Genomic DNA, 21,525 nt, shown 5'->3' on the forward strand with positions numbered 1-21,525 from the left:
TGTATGGAGCTTCACATACAAACTTGTACATGGATGGAGTAAGTGGAGGGTCCAGAGAACATTCTCAGACCAGGCTGTGACCATTTCCACAAGCAGCTCTACACTCTACTAAGCAATATCTCCCTGGATTGAGGACCGCTGGGCATAGGACTGGGAGGGGATGGTCAGTGTACTGTGATTTACTGTAAGTATACCTGTACCACATCTGGTAGGCATCTTAGCCAGGCAGTTGAAAATCCAAGTTAGGTGCCAGTAGCACCTTTTATCCTTGAAGTAATATGAATATATACTTACTCAGTACTATAGTGAGGAACACTACTCCTATGACAATTGCCAGGACCTCAGCGTCTGTTAGACTAGACGTGCGGATACAAATAGATTTGTCTGTCTCCATTTTAGCAGTTCCAATTTCAGGAACGGAGTCCTGTTCAGTAAAGGAAGGTCTCGGAGGTATGGTTGTGTGATGCGTTATTCTGTTTGTCCCTGTAGTAACTGGTTCAGTGCCGTTATCTGTGGGACTTTGCACAGTAGTTGGACCCAAACTATCCCATTCAGGGTCCAGATGTTCAGTTGAAAAGTTGTATCTTTCTGTTGTAGTGGGATAGCTGTCTGTTACAGTCAGTGTTGAATTGGGGGAGGAGTCTCCTGAGTCAGTAGGGAAATCGGTGAAGTTAAATGAAGTTGTCTCCTCAAATAAACCCCCTTCAATTCCACTTGTCTCTGGAGGGCTTCTGAGATTGTAAGTCCTGCTTTCATCATTTCTTGCCTGCGGTGCGGAAGCTGAAGATCCACGGGTTGTATAGGTGGTAGACTTGTCAGTAAGTAAGAGGAATATATCTGCTGCAGTGTTACTCAGCCAAAATCCAATAGCTCCCAGTAAAGCTGCAAGTTAAAAATCACACAATGAATAATATGATTTACAGTCACATGTACATCCATAAGACATGGCAAGAATAAAAGTCCTGGACTTCATGGCTGAATGACAGGAGGAAGCACAATTCTTGGTGTTCGGGTCATGGATGCTGTGAGCAACAAGAATAATTCCTCGTTCGTGTCATGGGAAGGCAAAACAAAGTATGGCTTTCTATAAACCAGTTGTGAAAAAAGTGATGAGCAAAGTGCATCACAATGTATGTCAACAACGCACATTGACGTGTATTTTAAGCCCTTTCCATTTATTTCAATGGGAAATTCATGAAGCAAAAAATGTAAATGTGTGAATGGGCCCCAAGACATATGAGACATTACGGGGTGGTTTGAACTGCTGCCATGTACCTTGAGCTAACATCCATTCATTACATGTGAGCAGACCAATTCTCGGGCTTGATGATATGGAATAAGGTGTTCTGAAATAACAGTGCCCATAGACATGCAATGCCCATAGACATGCACCCTGCCTGGCCAGATCGAACAAGGATCTCATGTTTATGGGTACTTGCAGACACCATAGGCTAATGCTTGAGGGCATAACAATTACATCAACAATGAGAAAAACGTGTGCAGTCAGTGTTGTTTTCCCACAAGACAGTCCCCCAACAAAAAGATGTAAAATCTTAACCGCATACAAAGCCATCCACAACTGTGCCCCAAGCTTCATCACCAACCTCATCTAAAAATATTACCCAAATTGTCCTCTTTGCTCCTCCCAGAACCTCCTGCTCTCTCTTCACCTTCTTCCATGTACACCTCCGGGACAGCGCTTCTCCCTTACTCTGGAACTCCCTACCCCAATCTGTCTTGCTATGTCCTGCTTTGTCCATCTTTAGGCAATTCTTGGAAGCTCATCTCTACAGGAAAGCCTATCCCACCTCCACATAATCGGTGAATTTTTACTGCCCACATCAATTGAATCCGTAGGTTCTTGTGGCAGGAATCTCATAACAATCTCTGCTCTCTTTACCCTTGCATTCATATGACTTGTTGGTACCTATCCACTTGGCCTGATCCACATAACAGTCTTTGACTATGGTACTGTCACTGTTTAGCCAACATAGAAAAGGTCAGTACTAGGGAAGCACTGAAATTGAATTTTGAGACCAAAACAAACAAAAAAAATTTGTCAGACCGAAACCAAAAATTAAGTTTGTTTTTTTTCCAACCTTTTAAAAAAAAATTAAATTATATTTTAATTATTTTTTTTAGTTTACTGCTGGGGGCTCTAAGGAAATGTCAGGGGTCTAAACAGAATAAATGAACAGGAAGCCTCTATACTGAGTGTTGCTGTCCATTCATACATTGTGGCTTTAGTTTGAGTTACAATCAAACTAATCACGAATGAACAGGAAGTGATGTAGATCACTTCCCATTCATTCATAAATGGGACGTAGTAAGCACGCCCTGTCCAGTTATTGACAAACACTCAGTGATCAGCTGATCGCTGAGTTTGTATACTGCTCTCCAGCCTGAATCGGCTGTCACAGGAGGCCAAGTGAGTGGTGGGGGTGGAGAGCTCTGCCTCCTCTGGTAGATCACGGCACTCTCCTCCACTCACCGCTCTACATCCTGACACATTAGGTGGAGCTGGGAGGTGTGGGAGGAGAGTTCCGCCTTCTGTCACAGATCACAGCGCTCTCCTCCACTCACCACTCTTCATCCTGACACAGGAGGTGGAGGTGCGGGAGGAGAACTCTGCCTCCTGTAACGATGACAGCTGTCACCACCCCGCACCTTCCTGACCGCTGTCATTGCCCGCTCAGCCTCCTGAAAGCTTCTTTCCTCCCCGCTGGGTGCTGACCACTGCATCAGAAGGCACACAGACCAGCGCCCAGCAGGGAAGCTAGGGATACACTGAATCACTGAATTTTTGTCTGTCATGATACTTTCTGCATTTTGCGGCTGAAATTTTGGTGCACCCCTAGGAAGTACACTAAAAACTGGTGAGTAAAGGCAAAGCCAAGATTACAGGGAACTGACACTAGAACAAATATCTAGGTTCCCATTGCTGACCTCCTTCTAAAAACAATAGTTACCTTGTCCTTCTGGCTTCAATCCTTTCTGAGTCACAGACCCAAAACCACCACACTGCATGTGACATCAGAACACTTGATCTGCAGACATGTCCAGATCAGTGATTCTGAATATTCTGAAGCCATTGACAGCCGAGGAAATAGCATTTTCGAAAGACGGAACGGCAATAGCAGGTGACATATTTTCCTTAGCTCAGGTTTCCTTTAAAGCTTGTAACAATAAATTGTAATCAGTTTTCTAAGTCACCGGATATTAACCAGTATCTGGGTCATGGAAAAACATTCCAAGGAATCCCTGATATGAAAGCCTTGGGCTACATCTGTGTCCGATCGCATCTAAAGTACTAATATATATCAGGTCTGGTTTACTGGGCAATAGGACTGTTTTGGTGTTTTGTTTTTGGTTAATGATTTGTTTGGACACGCACATTTCCATATACATTCTCCCATCACTGATATGTACATGACGTCACTGACATCCACATTGAAATGATGCAGATTACCAGCTCGGCGTGGAATCATGTGATGATGTTAGTGTAGATCATAGATCATAGAATCATGTGATGTTAGTATAGATCATAAATCATAGAATCATGTGATGTTAGTATAGATCATAAATCATAGAATCATGTGATGTTAGTATAGATCATAAATCATAGAATCATGTGATGTTAGTATAGATCATAAATCATAGAATCATGTGATGTTAGTATAGATCATAAATCATAGAATCATGTGATGTTAGTATAGATCATAAATCATAGAATCATGTGATGTTAGTATAGATCATAAATCATAGAATCATGTGATGTTAGTATAGATCATAAATCATAGAATCATGTGATGTTAGTATAGATCATAAATCATAGAATCATGTGATGTTAGTATAGATCATAAATCATAGAATCATGTGATGTTAGTATAGATCATAAATCATAGAATCATGTGATGTTAGTATAGATCATAAATCATAGAATCATGTGATGTTAGTATAGATCATAAATCATAGAATCATGTGATGTTAGTATAGATCATAAATCATAGAATCATGTGATGTTAGTATAGATCATAAATCATAGAATCATGTGATGTTAGTATAGATCATAAATCATAGAATCATGTGATGTTAGTATAGATCATAAATCATAGAATCATGTGATGTTAGTATAGATCATAAATCATAGAATCATGTGATGTTAGTATAGATCATAAATCATAGAATCATGTGATGTTAGTATAGATCATAAATCATAGAATCATGTGATGTTAGTATAGATCATAAATCATAGAATCATGTGATGTTAGTATAGATCATAAATCATAGAATCATGTGATGTTAGTATAGATCATAAATCATAGAATCATGTGATGTTAGTATAGATCATAAATCATAGAATCATGTGATGTTAGTATAGATCATAAATCATAGAATCATGTGATGTTAGTATAGATCATAAATCATAGAATCATGTGATGTTAGTATAGATCATAAATCATAGAATCATGTGATGTTAGTATAGATCATAAATCATAGAATCATGTGATGTTAGTATAGATCATAAATCATAGAATCATGTGATGTTAGTATAGATCATAAATCATAGAATCATGTGATGTTAGTATAGATCATAAATCATAGAATCATGTGATGTTAGTATAGATCATAAATCATAGAATCATGTGATGTTAGTATAGATCATAAATCATAGAATCATGTGATGTTAGTATAGATCATAAATCATAGAATCATGTGATGTTAGTATAGATCATAAATCATAGAATCATGTGATGTTAGTATAGATCATAAATCATAGAATCATGTGATGTTAGTATAGATCATAAATCATAGAATCATGTGATGTTAGTATAGATCATAAATCATAGAATCATGTGATGTTAGTATAGATCATAAATCATAGAATCATGTGATGTTAGTATAGATCATAAATCATAGAATCATGTGATGTTAGTATAGATCATAAATCATAGAATCATGTGATGTTAGTATAGATCATAAATCATAGAATCATGTGATGTTAGTATAGATCATAAATCATAGAATCATGTGATGTTAGTATAGATCATAAATCATAGAATCATGTGATGTTAGTATAGATCATAAATCATAGAATCATGTGATGTTAGTGTAGATCATAGAATCATGTGATGTTAGTGAGTCTTAACAATCCCCAACAGGAAAAGCTCTTGTGTGACATCAGTGTAAATCCAGTCTGAGATTGTCATCAATCAGATTATACATCGTTATGCTCGATGTTACTGGGAAACAGGCCTTTCAGTCACTGGCTATGAAGACTTTGCAACCCACCAACTGGTTTTAGCACTTATCTGCTAGATGCGTCGTTATGAATATCACCTTTGGCTTCCACGGATGGGCTTCCATGGGTCAGAGACCAATAGGTAGACAACACATCATTTACTGCAGGGCTGGCATCCGTCCTTATACTTGGCTTACGTTGTCACATGCACACTACTTTGATCCTTTCCTTTATAGAAGGACCTTTCCCTGCTCAGGAGAAGTAGAGACAATCTCCATGTGTGACAATGGCTTATTTCCCCCTAAGGAGGGTTACATTTTTTGATATATACTGTAAACAAATGTTTGTCATTATTTACCCCACAACCACCGTTAATTTTAAAAGGACACCTTTCATTTTCCAAGTCAGGAATACATCTGTTTGGTGGTCATGGAGAAATAGTGATACACTTACAGGGTTATTCACAAAAGGGTGAAGAGTTTGGAGAAGGCAGGAGAAGTGAACAATCTAAGACAACATAGCTGATTTGGAAACATTCTCCAATTCAGCTCACTTTCCAGTTCAGCTATGTTGTCCTAGATTGTTCCCTTCTCCTGCATTCCCCAAACCCTTCACCCTTTTGTTAATAGCCCTGTTAGTGGCTGCAATGTACAGCTCCCAGGGTCCTCCTGCTCAATCTGTGTAGGTTAAGCTAGCCATACATGGATTGACTGAAGCCAATATTCGAGGTGTGGGTCGCTCTGTCAGCACCACCAGGCTCAACAAAAGTCAGCTTTATAAACAACTGAGCTGGGTGAAGAATTCTCGGCTCAGATGCAGTCACTGTTGCGGCAGTCAGGCAGACGCGGGTGTTGTGACTGCCTGAATACAACAGCTAGCACTGCAGATTCCTCCATCCATGCTGCTTAGTGTGAATGGGGAGGTTGAGTTCTTTTCTCTCCTTCAGGCCATGGCTTCATGAGATCATCTCTGTGTATGACAGATACATGCTGTTTCTTTTCCTGGCTGTGAGCTGCAACAGCACCTGAATGAAGGGTAAGGGGGTCCAAGGAGGGATTGCTTAAACTGGCCATACACTATGCAAATTTTGGCTGGTTCTTGGGGAACTGGCAGAAATTCACAGAGTGGGCGCCGCTGTTGGCACCCTTCCGGCTTGTATCCCTTGATCAGAAGATCGAAGGAGCCAGCTGGAAAATCTTCAAACAGTCCCTGCAGCCAATCAGCTGCATGCAGTGTTTATGTATTCTGACCGGCATCCGTCCTCTGTAAAGGTGCCCATACACTGTACGATTATCGTACGATAATCGCGGGAAATCCACGATAATCGCAAAGTGTATGGAAGGCGTGCGACTGTTTCTACTGTACGGTCGCACGCCTTCCGTCGAACAAGCAGGCTGGAAAACAGGCTGGGTTAGTGGCGTGCTTGTTGGACAACTGCCGCACGGGCCGGTCTGCGCACGCGCACACTGCCCGTTCAGCATTGCAGTCATCGGAAGCCCGCCCCTCAGCGGGGCGGGCTTGTGATGATCACAAGTACGATCTGCCTGTCCATGATAAGCAGATCGTACGTTTTTTTAATTACTTTACAACCCTCGCAAGACAAAAGTGGTGCGATGGTTGTAAGGTGTGTGGCTAGCTTAAAAATACAAAGGAAGCAGAAGGGGATTCCGCAATCAATAAGGAGCGCTCGTAAGTGTTGATGGAGGAATGTGTTCTATTATGTTCGATCATCCCTCGGGTTGAATGTGAAAAACAATGTATGGCCAGCTTTAGTCTGCCCTTCCTGTCTGTGTGTTGAGTGTCCTGACCAGGGACTGTGCTCAGTGGGAACCATTTTCTTTATTCTCTGGTCTGTTTTACCCTTTTCTTTTCAAGCTCATCTTTTTATTTTTTAATTTTTGGCTTAAAGCAGGAACAATTATGATTAACCCTTGCAGTGGGGCTACCCCGCACTGCAAGGGTTAACTGCTCGGCTTGGTATAGGTATACTCACCCGATCCTCATTTTGAAATCTTAACTGAACAAACTTAAGATTGGTTGACCTGGACAACTGCTCCAGATTTTTTCTGCTCCAGTCTTGATAAATTGCCCCCCTGTGCATGGAGCATGATGATTTACAGGACCTTAGACTGCTGCAGTGGAGGGTGAGAGAGGCTCCAGGGGCCGGTCTAAGAGCAAGCCAGCTCTGAGGATCAGGTGAGTATAACTTTCTTGCCTAGACACAAACAAGCACTTAACCCTTGCAGTACAGGGGAAGCCCCACTGCCAGCGTTATTAATCATTTTCCACCCAAGTTATTTAACATTGAGGGCATAGCAACTGTGTTATAACATTCTATACATGCGGAATGCTTTGACACGTTTTGCTGTTTTCCTAATGTCCATTTTAATTTTTGTGTCTCCTTTCTTATGATACTTTGTTATTGTTTCGCATTATTGTTACATGTAAGGTCTATATAGATGTGTTGAATCAATTGACTGTTACAAATGTGTGTGATGGTTGTTATACCTAACTTTATACCACAATAAAAATAATGAAACAGCAGCGTAGGGGGCCATATGGATTGCAGAAGTTGAACATAACTCATAAGTTCTTAAAGGTGAATTATGGGGCAACCTTTTTTGCCTATCGTTCTGTTCACAGTCATGGGAGGACATATACTAATGTCCTCCGATGACTCAAAACTCATTATGACTATTGCCCGCTATATTGGTGGGAGCACAGAGCTGCGCCACAGCCTGGTCAGATCCCGACAATACTGTCAAGATCCACCCTGCTGGCTGATTGGCAGCGGGCTCTGCCTATCTAGCTGTGCCCGCCCCTTTCCCCCATCCATTCCTCGAGTCAGCGCTGGAGAAACAGAGAAGGTGAGGATCGGGAAGTCAGCAATTGGAGGTGTGTGTGTTCGCTGGCTTCCTGATTAATAGAGATGACAGCTTCTTTGTCACAGGTTGGCTTGAATTATGGGGATGAGAGTTTTTCACTCGCCCCATATTTCCCCTTTAATTGCAGTTTTTACCAGGCATGGCACTCCATACTAATGGCCATATTTTACCATCTGTGCAGCAGTGTACAATAGAGATGGTCATACAAAACATCATACCATGCTGGTGTGGCCTTTATAGACATGACATCTGCCACCCCAGACAATCCATATCTCAGCAATCAGAAAGACAATTCATATGACACACTTCAAAGACATGCTGGAAGGTTAATTGGCTCCTATCTAAATAGGCCCTGTATGTATGCATGTGAGATAGGGACCTTAGATTGTAAGCTCCTTGAGGGCAGGGACTGATGTGAATGTGTACAGTGTAAACTGACGGGGCAATATAAATATCTGTAATAAATAAATGACACATTATTACGATTCGGTTTAAAACAGCCTAATCTACTCAATAGTAGTTCCTCATATGGTGAAAGTGAGGGCATAGGGAAATGACATAGAATGTCTAGGAAATAAAAACATACCTTATGATGATACAATAACAAGACCGTAAATAAATATGTACAATTCTGTGTATTTTTAGACTAAGAGGAGCATGTGAAGACAGAATATTTCTGCTTATGTATGAATTCTTCTGAAGTGTTTGTCAATGAGGTGAAAATAGCACTGCTGACCATTGTGCAAGCCGTCAGGTATGTACCATGTTAGTGTTGATTAATCAGGTTTCCTGTTGGAACATATCTGAGATCTCAAGTTTGTGTGACATATATTAGGCAGGTAGAAAGTTATATATTCACAGGCTGGGTTAATGTGTGATATATAAGAAGTCTAGTGATGGTGTAATCTATGAGAAAGGCAGAAAACACACTCTTCAACATCTGCTTTACATGGCACAAAGACACATTTCTATGTTTCTTAGTGCGCCCATTATGGTTGGACATAGATGGCCATTGAATTCAATAGAAAATGTTCTCGTTGAGATTCGTCATGAATCCAAACATGCTCTGGAGTGTGCAAAGAGAACAGATCAATGGTTTTAGGCCTTGTTTACATGGCTTTCAGCTTGTAGAAGTGCCGTGTGTACAGCAGGCTTTACAAAGCATGTGCAGAGCTTTCAACAAGCTTTGTTGAAACCATTAAAGTACTGAACGCTCCAGTTTGGGAATGTCAAACACAGATCTTCATGGGGGTGCTGAGCGTCTCTTTAAACAAGTTGCTAGCAGGCTTCAGCACTACTTGAAGCTTGTTGAAAGTCTGCTAACAGCTCGTTTAACAGCTCGTTTAAAGTCCCATTAAGATCTATATTTAATTTCCCCAAACTGGAAACACATAACATAAAACATTTAAAAAATGTCTGCTTACATATTGCATGCTCTATTCTGAAATGCAAGGGGGGCTGGGCAGGGTAATGTTAGCCCAAAGAGAACCCTGTCTGTACTGTACTGGCAGATCTCTATATTCGTTATGCACTAGATTTCAACATTGTCTGTCCTAACAAAGGATTATCGATGTAGAAGCATTGTGTGTTACTGGGAGGAAGCTCAGAGTGTCCCTAGTCTCCCTGAGGCCCGGTTCACACCTGGGCGTTTTGTAGCGCGTTCCTACGCTCTGCAAAACGCTCAAACACCAAAATCCCATTATTTCCTATGGATATGGTTCACACCTGGGCGTACTACAGGCCGTATGAACACGCTACAAAATGCCCTATGCCCAAAGAAGTACAGGAGCTACTTTGGGGCGTATTTTCCACGCGTATCCATTGGGATACAGCCAGGTAGCCCTCGGAAACGCGTGTTTGTTTACTGCGAATCGCGGTAAAAACGCGCGACAAAAGCGCATATTCGATACGCCTAGGTGTGAACCCAGCCTTACAGTAGATGTTCTGATTGCAGGTTTCAGGCTCCCCCAGCTACATTGTAAAGGCATTTCATTGGTTGTGCTCAGCAGGTGAGTTTCTAAAGCACCATGTATACAGTTATACCTGACTGCCTGGATAAGTAGTTACTTACACTGAGATAATTACCATTCCTATACTCTATAATGTCTTGTTACACATTAACTTGCACCCCCATCTGGGAGGACGGGACAAGTTCAGCAGATATCCAGTGTCAGCTTTATTTCACACAAACACTTGTGATCGTCCTTCCCCCTTCTGCACCAGCAGAAACCATTGTGACTTTTATGGAGGATCTTTGGCTAGTCCAATCTTTCATTATCCATGTCTATGGACAGCCTTAAGCTGGTCATACACTATACAATCTGAGTGTACAATCTCTTTTAGATTTACCAAAATGTAGGAATATGTAGAAAAACAATCCATTCAATTCTCATAAAAAATGTTGTACAAGCTGGGGCGTAACCATTGGGGGGTTCAGTGGATGCGCAGCTAGCTAAAGAATAGATGTCAGAATGTGGTTGTAAATGGGGTTCATTCAGAACAGTCTCTGGTCCAGTACCACAAGGCTCTGTGCTAGGTCCTGTTCTATTTAGTGTAGTTGTTAGCGATATAAATGAAGGCTTGGTGGGCAAGGTATTTCTTTTTGTTGATGCTAAAAAGGTCTTGGAGGTGTTTATAACATGGAACATGGTTTGGCATTGCTGGAAGATTGGTCAGAGCAGTAGAAACTCAAGCTCAATGTTTCTGAATGCAAAATAATGCATTTAGAGATAAAGAATCCTCTAATATTTTGGGTTACAGTGTTGGCCAGAACTACAGAAGAAAAAGATTTGGAGGTGCTGATTTCAGAAGATTTCAAAATGAGAAAAGAGTGTGGCCAGATAGAAGAGAATAGAAGTCTGGGGAAGGATCACTAGCAGGAGGAAGGCGGTCCTGATTCTACTATAGAGATCTTTAGTTAAACCCCATTTAGAATATTGTGTCCGGTTCTGCAGACCTCACTTACAAACAAATATTGCTAAGTCAGAACAAGTTCAAAGGTGAGCAACAAAAATGATGAAGGGCCTGAGGGATAAAACATACGAGACTGAAGAGACATACTAAGAAACTATATGCACAGTCTTGAGGAAAGAAGGGAAACACGTATGTATATTCACAGTATTAGCAAGGTTCAGGAGGGCAGTCATTTCAATATGAATCTAAGATCAAGAACACGGGGACAGGACCTCAAACTAGCTTATAACTAACCTTAGAAAGAGTAGTTGATGTTTGGAATGGAGTTCCAGCAGAGGTAGTGAGTCAGCCAACAGTAAGAGGCTTATTTATAAAAGCCATTCCCATGGCACTAGCCACCCCTAGATGGAGATGACAAGTATAGATCTATACTGAGACAAAAAGGTTAGAAGACCGAAAACAACAAAAAGGGGCAGACTAGATGGACCCATTGGACTTTTTCTGCAATCTTTCTTCTACGTTTTCTATGTTTATTTGTTTCCCAGTTAAGCGGGGCCTTGCACTAGAAAGTTGCTGGTAGAACGCAGGGCTTGTTCACACCACTTGCGGTACGTTCCAAAGCGGTAGCTGCTGGAACGCACCGCAGTCGCTCACAAAACTTCCCCCTGCATTCTGGGGTGGGATGGGCAATGTGGCAATGTTTCGCCACGCGTCCGATCGCACTGCGGGTGGGGGAGGCGTGGCTGCTGTGCCATTAACTTCAATGCACCGCCCCAGAACGCAGGGGGAAGTTTTGTGAGCGATTGCAGTGTGTTCCGGCAGCTACCGCTCTGGAACGCATCGCAATTGGTGTGAACAAGCCCTAAAGGAGATTGTACAATCATACTGTATAAAGTATATCCAGTGTCCTGTGACATTAGATGACAGTCTCCCTATCTAACCAGATTAGGAAACCATTCAGTGCAGTGGTGGCTCCACAAGTGTGGCCCCTGATGTCCAGAGGGTTGCACAATCTTTAATCTTTGTACATTTGCTATTCTAAGATGATGTTACCAAAGTATTCAAATAAAAAGTGTTTTCTCTTTAGTTTTGGACAAACCTTGTGCTCCTCCTATAGTGCTGCGTTTCAGTAGTTCTGTCCTCCAGCTCCTTTCCTGATTGTCTATGTGACTAAATGGCAAAGTGGAAGTCTGATTTCAGTGATGATTTTCCCCTTTCGACAAATAACCTGCTTGCGTAATTTGTAACATTACGATAAGATCAATTCAAGAAGGTAGCACGATGGTGACATTTTTATAGGTCTGGGATCATTATCATTCTCAATGACATTGTGCTCAACAGGTACGGTTTTGACACTTGCACAGTAACAGCAAATGTCATCCAGGACATCCAATGGGTTTTTTCTGAACACAACACATAAAAGAGCAGAACAAGTGAAATCACCACCAGTGAGCCTTCTTTATTAAAGAGGAAGTGAACTCTGGAAGATGTGCCCAAAAAAGACTGCCAGAGGGCAAAGAACTAGTCACCGATACAGGCGGTCCCCGGGTTATGAACAAGATAGGTTCTGTAGGTTTGTTCTGAAGTTGAATTTGTATGTAAGTTGGAACAGGTGCATTTTTAAAGTGTAACTCGAGCCAAAAAATTCTTTTTTTGTTGCTATGTTTTGGATAGCATAGGGAAGGGTTAACCCCCTGTAACGTTTGCTTTGCTGTGTGTGTGCCCCTGTTCAGAAGATTTCACCTCACTTTCTGTCCCTATGACAATTGGATTTTGAAAATTTTGGGTTGTCGTGGAAACAAGGATTGGTGATAAAGCTACAGTGGAGACACCTTTTTCCCATAATAACTCTTACAGGAGTAAATTTCCCTTCCTAGGGGTAGATTTCCTCTCACTTCCTGCTGTCTCAAGGACAGGAAGTGAGATTAAATCTTTCTAATGAGAATACAGACAGCACTAAAAACCTCACAGTGACCCGGAAGAAGAGGCGGACACCCCTTGCGTACACGTGTAACAAGAGCCAACTTCCTTTAATGTACGTACAGTACTACGAACCAGACCCAAAAAGGAGGGCACTCCTCGTCGGCAAGAGCGCGGTAGCATTACAACTACCCCTGCTGTACAGTAATAGCCCCCGTTTGTAAGTAGGAGTCGTATGTAAGTCGGATGCATGTAAATCAGGGACTGCCTGTATTGCCTGGGTTCTCCCTGCAGCAGCTCTTTCCCCATTATACTTACCATGCCTTGTTCTGCACTGTGTCTCTGTGCGGGGGCAGCCATCTTGGTGTAGGAAGGGCTTTACTTCCTTATGTCAGAGTCTCCAATTAGGAAAACAGTGAGCAGCACCTTAGTGATATCTCGAAATAATACTCCATCACTTCTAGATGTTTCCTATACCATGGCACATCTTCACTTTTTGAGTTCACTTCCACCAGTTCATGCTGTAGCGTTGTGCTAAATGAATGGGATCTATGCATTTAGGATAGATTCACAACAAACAGTTGAGGTGCGTTGTGGTAATGTACACATGGTAACACCATGTATTAACACTCGCTGCATTAGGCAGCCCCATTCCAAATAAATGAGCTGGCAATGCACCTCAACGGCCCAGAAATCGGGCCTGTGCCTTTTTTGGCAGCGCACCACACAGCAACCCAATGCAAGTTATTCTGGTACCATGCTGTGCACAGCACTGCAACGCATGCCTGCTTGGAAGTGTTTTGGATGGCATTTGGAATGAATGGCAATGGCACAGGTCAACCAGGGTGCAGACTGTTGCAATGTGTGATAGCGTCTGCTAAACGCATGGATTGCGTGCGTTAAGGCCCCATTCACATGTAGCGACATACCTTTGCAGCGGCCGGGATAGCGCGACTTTCGGGGCGACGTTCCAGCGACGGTAGCGCGACCTTCTCCGTCGGGCTCCATAGAAAAAAGCAAAATCCGCCGAAAAAAGGGTCCTGTAGAAGCGACTTGCGACCGCGACGCGCGACATGGAGCTAAGACAGCTCCATTGACTATCATTAGCCGGCGACTTCTCACGATATCGCGCGACAAAAATGCGCGATATCGCGGCGGAAATCGCGCGATAAGTCGCTACATGTGAACGGGGCCTTAGTGTAACATGTGAACCTGTTCCAACAAGTACAGCAAATTGTTAGGAAGCTTTAATGTACTAAAAAAAGGGAGGCATACTTCACCACCTGTCTGATGGGGCATTCCCTGGGACCGGGAGGGCACTGCAGATACAGAATGTCACCAGCACTGCCAAGGAATGTGTCCCAAAAATGTCTTTTATTCACGTACAGGCATATTGTCACATGCATGGCTTTGGACACACTGCAGAATTTGGAGAATTGTCGCAGAGAAAGAGGAGACACTATGTGCCACGTATGCCAGCAGTGACAACCAGGACCTGTATGCTGAGGTATTGTCATGTAATGCCAGTCAGAAGGGCCACCAAGGTAGCACCAAAGATGTCAATCAAACAGCATTGTCTGCATTACAGATATATACTAACATACACCGTGGGGAATTGATCAAAACTTGAGCAGATTTGCACTGCAGCCAATCAGCTTCTCTCTCTCATTTTCAAATCGTACCTGAGCAAACTGAAGAGAGATGCTAATTGGTTGCCATGGGCGACTGCTACAGATTCTATTTGCTTCAGTTTTAATAAATTCCCCCCTGTATATACTACAGTGTGTATGTATTTATAACCGAATTGGGGGCAGTTGATCAAAACTGGAGCAGAAAGAATCTGGGGCAGTTGCCCATGGCAACCAATTAGCTTCTCTGTTCATTTAAGCTTTAAAAGTGATAGAAGCTGATTGGTTGCCCCAGATACTGCCTGCTCTAGGTTTGATAAATCCCCCCAATGTCAGGTAATAAATGACCAACCAGATCCAACCCTTTAGGAGCCCAGGATTGCAGTGTTTGTATATCAGAGGTGTCACGTTTCTCTCCCTGGAGTGACATCATAAAGTGTCCAGACCCAGGCTGAGCTATGTGCAGAGTGTCACAGATGGGGGAGGTTTAGGAACAATGGTGCAGCTCTACATATGGCTTGTCTGCATCTGTCGGTGGTGATCTGTGACCCCTTCATTATGTGCAGCACAAATGGAAAGGACAGGACATGCAGCTCCAGCTAGAAGATCGTTCAGCCCCTAGACTATAAAGATTGCCATGACAGGACTGAGCATAATCACATTCATAGAGGGTCATCCTTGTATTACAGATCAGAGACAAAAGAAGAAGAAAAAGCTAACGGAAACAATCATAGAACTTTTCCCATAGAGCCCCCTACAAAGTGCAGACCCATACATGAGTCCAGTACCCAAGTAGATATTGATAGCTGCTTGCGTTACCCTTTCCCACATTTATAAACACACTATCCCTACAGAGTAAACTTAATGAGCAAATCTCTATTATACAACAAATAAATACATTGCATACTTAGAAAACACAATATTTACCTTTTCTAAAAGTATTTGTAGCACTTCCAGGACTAACCTACAACATTTTGAGGGGACTTTCTGAAAACTGGAGCAGACAGAATCTGTTGTCCATAGCAACCAGTCAGCTTCCTCTCTCTAGTTTGTTCAGTTAAGTTTTGAGAATGAAAGAAAGAAGCTGATTAGTTGTCATGGAAAGCCGCTCCACATTTTGATCAATTCCCCTCAATGTGCTTCCAGATGTCAATATGCGGAGCAGAGTAATGACTTGTACACAAGCGATACTAGTAGAGTAGGGGACAGAGGACTTACCTGCCAGCAGTAGGACTCCCAGTCCAGGTTTGCTTGTCATTTCCACATTGGTTTTGTTGGGAGGATATTAGAGTGTGTAGTAAGTCACAAGACCAGTCTTCTGTGCTGCTGATCATCTATCTAGTAGAAGGTACAATGAATGGGACTGGGGCTCTGCTCCACCTCCAACACTGGAGGCTGAACTCTGTCTTCTGGATAGGGGGAATGTGCTTTCTTTGATGGGGGAAGGATGTCACAGTTCTTTTATCACATCTCCATCTGTGTGTAAATAAACATTGCTGATAATACTGGCTGAAGGGGCTGTTCTTCTGTTCTAGTCCTTCAACTCAGCAGAGCCATTACTTGTTCATTATTTGTCCTCTTTTCTTAGTTCATTTTAATTTATTATCAGGTTATTCACAGCAGTGTGAAGAGTTTGGAGAAGGCAGGAGAAGGGAACAATCTAGGACAACATAGCTGAACTGGAAAGTGAGATGAATTGGAGAATATTTCCAGTTCAGCTATGGTGTCCTAGATTGTTTACTTCTCCTGCCATCTCCAGACTCCTCACCCTTTTGTGAATAGCCCTGTATGTTTTCTTACTCAGCACATGCATGCTCCTATCCTGCTATGGTCGGTAAAGCTGGCCATACGCCGCTCAAAGTTTAAACAAGTCCTGCTGACTCTGCTGAAATCTAAGCAGCGTGTGGCCAGTCATCACCCCTCCAATAGAGAAAAGTCTATTTTTCAATCGACCTTTGTTGAAGGAGCTGGTCTGAAAATCCTCAGCCGGTTCTGACACCAGCACACCCACTGCGGTCAGAATACAATAGTCCCTCTGGGGGAAACGAGCATTTTTTTCATTTAGCCCATAGGGCTGAGCAAGAAAAAATGATATGTGTAGGTCTAGCTAAGGACTGCACTGGGGATCATGCAAAACTTGCTATGGTACGTACGCATAGCGAACGCGTTCCCTGAACGTAACCAGCAATCTATAGGCTTGTGCTCAATGTGTATGGTGCAGTTCCAGTGTGCATTGGACATCCATAAAATGCTGCTTTTGTGCCTTCTGTTCCTATAAGTTAAACCAAGAAATGCATGTGTCAACGTTTGACTTAAAGGAGAACTATGAGGTGAGTGATTTCCACTCATCCTCATAGTTAGAGCCGACCTGTGACAAAGAATCTGTCTCAGGTCGGCTCTATCGATCGGGAAGTGAGCGAACACATACCGTCGCTCACTCACTTCCCGATCGTCTCCCTGCAGTGGGCGGTGACTGCCTGTTATTTACTGAGCTTTGGGGTCACGGGAGAAGTTTAGTATATGTCCTCCTGTGACCCTAAAGAGAACTATGGGGAAAAACAATTAGTTCTCTTTTAATAATAAAGGAAAAGATACAACAAAGAATGTGACAAGCTTGTTAAGTATGAAAAGTGTGAAGAGAATGCAAATTAAAGGAGAACTATGAGGAGTGATTTTCCACTCACCTCATAGTTCTAAGCCGACCTGTGACAATGAGACTGTCACAGGTCGGCTCAGTAGATCGGCAGGTGAGCGAACACATACCGGCGTTCGCTCACCTCTCGATCCTGTCACGGCTCTCTGCCGTGACAGGGGAGGGGCTGGATTCCCCTCTCCCCGCTCCGCCAGTGCTGACTGGCAGAACAGACGGTGGAGGGGGCGGGTACAGCTGGCTCTGCCTCTACATAGGCAGAGCCAGCTGTCACTCACGCAGCTGGGCGGATCCAGACATAATTGTCGGGATCCGTTCAGCTGCAGCGTCTCAGTATACCGCAAGCAGCAGCACGCGGTATACTGCGGCGTCTCAGTATACCGTGAGCTACAGCTCGCGGTATACTGCGCCTAGGGTGACGGGAGGACGCTAGTTTGTGTCCTCCCGTTACCCTAAGGAGAACTACGGGGAACAGCCCTAACCCCATAGTTCTCCTTTAATGAAAAAAACAGGACTTTGTCTTATAAATAATTGTGGTCAGCACAGCTTCACCTCATTCACCAAATGAAAATTCACTTAACAAAGTCAACATGATCTGCTCCCTTAGTAAATCAATTCCGATATCACGCACTTAGAACGGGTTAGAATGAATTTCTGGATTGATTTAGAGTTGCTTTTCACATTCATTGGGTTGCAGCTTTCTAGAACAATGTTAATGCTCATGTTGTATACAGAACTGTTGTCTCTACCAAGAAGGGAGAAGCTGGCCATACACCTATAGATTTTTGTGTTCAGCTTATGGGCACTAAATAGCATGGATGGAGGAATCTGCCATTGTGGCTATAGTATTTTGACAGTCAGCCAGTGCATGACAGTCAGACATCTGATTGGCTGCAGTGACTGTTCGGCTGACAATTTTCATCCCGTATGCTTCGATTTTTCAACTGAAGAATATCAGAAGGGAGGAGATAGACAGGGCTACCCACTGAGTGAATTTCATCATGAATTGGCCAAAATTTGCTGAGTGTATGGCACTTACGTCATATGTATGTCATGGAGAATTAGCATTTTGTAGACGCAGCAGCATGTGTAATGGATCTAGATGTTCCCGTGTGGACACTATCTGTGTGGAGTGTGCATGTTCTCCCTGTGCTTGTGTGGGTTTCCTCCGGGTACTCCAGTTTCCTCCCAAACTCCAAAGACATGCTAGAGGGTTAACAGGCCCCTGTCTAAATCATCCCTATATGTATGCATGTGAGGTAGGGAGCTTAGATTGTAAGCTCCCTGGGGCCAGTGACTGATGTAAATGTGCAGTACATAAAGTGCTGCTTTAATTGTCGGCACTATATCGATACCTCTAATAATTAAAAAATAAATGGAATATTGGCAATTTCTGAATTTTCCCCTGACGGTTAATCGTATGCAAGATAGCTGCACGATTACAGCCTTTGTCATTTACAGTATAATTGGGCACTGCGGGGATAGCGACGTGTGAAGCGCACACAATGATTCATAACGTCATTTTGGCAGGCAGGGTCAACTTTCATGCATCTGTCACCTCTATAGATGTTTAAGAGATCATATGTCCCCCTTTATCATGACAAGTGATCCCATGCCCCATCCATTCCATTTGTCCTGCAATGGATATAAACCAGTATTTCAGATTAGGGGTCTATATATATATATCCTCTAGCTTCACTCAGACAACAAGAACGTGTTATGTTCTCACGTTATGTTCAGGGAAACACAGCAAAGAAGTAGAGCGCAGGAAATAGGGGTGTAGCCCAGCAAAGGAGATGGCATTTTCAGGTTATAAAGTCAAAGCTAACACCTAATTGCTACAGGGAACTTCACTAACCTCCTTTGCTCCATTTGATTTGTAACAAGTCATGCATGCCCTGCCTTACTTACTTACCTAGTGATCATTTACCAAATATCTAGTCTAAGTATGACAGGGAGAGGAAGTCTTTCTAATGACATACTCTGATGTTCTTTCCAGATGTAAAAGTGGAGCTATGCATTATTCCAGGAGTGTGACATGATATGATCACCCCCACCATCCCTCACACCACTCACAGAAGAGATATTCAGCATCACCCCTGCTACCAAATCACCGAGCTGCCCAAATCTGGTGGCGGCACAAGATGTTGCCGATATAATTGATGACAAGGCTGAAAAAGATTTGGAATCTAATGTCCTCAGGTTCTGGGCAATGCACATCCTTCCACCATGGGTCCCGGGGTGCCCAGAGCCTTAGAGCCCAATCACACCAGGGTGGAGGCAGATCAACGCGCTTTCTGCGCTGATTTCAAAAGGGGGGTTTTGGGAGTTTTTCATTGTGTTTCAGCGCAGAAACGCAATTAAAAACACACAAAACCACGCTGATCAGCGCGGTTCCATTGAAAGCTGCAAGGAAGCCGCACTGATCAGCGCAGCAAAAAAGGGTCAGGGAGTAGTTCGGGCAGGGGGCGGTTCGGACCGCACTGAGCAGGGCAGTCACATGAACGGTCCCCATAGCAATGTGTGGGATTGTTCATGTCGGCGTATCAGCGCGCCCGAAACGCCCCGGTGTGAACTGGGCCTTAGCTGCCTGAAGTATCTCTATGTTAATGAATGTCACTGGCTAACATATACCCCATAGTGGGGGTCACCTTATCTCAAGCACCCACTGACATTTGCATCAACAAAAGAACTGGACTCACAACCTCTGTAGTCTTCTATAGACAAGTTGTTCACACCAGAAAAAAATGGGGGTTTAAAGAGGCGTACCACCATTGCATAAGTTAGTATCAAAAAAATGATTTTATTTGTACAATATCATGGTCAAATCATCAAAAACAATTAAAGGAATATGTTGGCTTTCATCCCCTTCTCAATTTGTCTAATGTCTAGCGCAGCCATATTTACAATCATGTACCAATGTGAAAACCATGTATATTATCTATAGTTCATCTTCATTCTTTTTAGCAGCCAAAGCTGTAGTTCTCAGATGGCATGTGTTTAGAGGTCTTTGTCCTGAAGCTTTTCGCTCATGTGCGTCCTCTGGCGACCGTAGGTGACATTATACAAAACGTATAATTACTTATATGTCAAGACATTGATCAAGTTCAACTTATTTTTTCAGACATTATTACATCATTAAACTTATGATATTGGCAGAGCCATACACATGTTGCTACTCACCCATCACTAGGTGTCAGGGGCGGAAGAGGATGCTCCTATATAGAGGAACGGCAATAACTAACATGCCCTCCCTCTGGCTGGTTTGCGGTGGGGACAGAGGGAGGGCATGTGAATCTTTGCTGTTCCTCTGCATAGAAGCATCCTCTTCTGCACATATAATACTTTTACCATGATATTGTACAAATAAAATACATTTGTTATACTAATTTATGCAATGGATGGCACGCCTCTTTAAACCCCACATTTTTTTGGTGTGAACAATTATTACAATTAGGGGGTGAGGTACCTATCGGATTGGAAGAGTCTGCGGTTTATTTTATATTGATCTTCTATAGACAAGGTTGGCAATTGCTTCTGACCTTTCATTAGGATACGTTTATCCGGGAAATTGTTTGAACTATTGACATTGTTGGAGGAGGTTTTACATTAGAGCAGTTCTGCTATGCACATGTTTTGCAGAGCACCTGGTAATGTACACATGTAGGTGTGCAGTGAAGTTCAAGTGTTTTAATGCATGGAAACAGACAGGTGGGAATAAGCTCTGAATGTACATTTGAAGTCATCAGCCACATACCAGTTTCACTTCTGTCCTCTCCATGCGTGGCTATCCTGTCAAATATTTTTTTCAATCGTCTCTCCATGCCCAGTTATCTTATAAGATCGTACGTAATTCTGAAAAGGTCCACAAAGACATGAGATACAGTGCTGCAAAGACAATGCATGTACAAAAAGATCCAACCATGTCTTAGAATACCCGCCACTATTGTTTGGTTATCATAAACAATGCGACAATTGAGCCATTGTGATACAATTGTGTATCTTTTATCTAATGCCTATGGGTAACTAGTTACATTGGGTGCTTTTAGTTTTCTAAATATGCTTTAAAAATCTCACAGAATTGTTGTGTTTCTGGGTTACAATAGGTGATTGTTGAATGGCTTATGAGGGATTAACCTCGTGTCTGTATGGAGACAGTAGAACTGTCTAAAAGCTCATAAATGCGAAATTGTTTTTCAGGTCAGTGGCGGTGACTAATCAAAAAAGGTCCCAACCAAGCAACTAGATTGCATTCATATTTATCTGTATGAGGCTGCAGGTTTGGGC

At 42.7% G+C, this 21,525-nt stretch overlaps 1 protein-coding gene across 1 annotated transcript; it reads right to left on the reverse strand.

Moving 5' to 3' along the window:
* Positions 1 to 262: 262 nt before the first annotated feature.
* LOC108798449 lies at positions 263 to 15,924 on the reverse strand. The gene is made up of 2 exons (XM_018570204.1): positions 15,807 to 15,924; positions 263 to 882 (listed from the first exon to the last, which is right to left on the reverse strand). The coding sequence occupies exons 1-2, from the start codon at positions 15,844 to 15,846 to the stop codon at positions 263 to 265; spliced, it is 660 nt and encodes a 219-aa protein (XP_018425706.1). The 5' UTR covers positions 15,847 to 15,924.
* Positions 15,925 to 21,525: the final 5,601 nt, after the last annotated feature.

Source organism: Nanorana parkeri, unplaced genomic scaffold (genome assembly GCF_000935625.1).
Source record: "Nanorana parkeri isolate BGI_ZX_2015 unplaced genomic scaffold, ASM93562v1 scaffold1477, whole genome shotgun sequence".
Lineage (NCBI taxonomy): Eukaryota > Metazoa > Chordata > Amphibia > Anura > Dicroglossidae > Nanorana > Nanorana parkeri.

Coding starts and splice junctions, on each gene's coding strand:
- LOC108798449 (XM_018570204.1), bottom strand. CDS start 15,846: ATGACAAGCAAACCTGGACTGGGAGTCCTACTGCTGGCAG. Junction 883..15,806: donor GGGAGTCCTACTGCTGGCAG/GTAAGTCCTCTG, acceptor TTTAACTTGCAG/CTTTACTGGGAGCTATTGGA.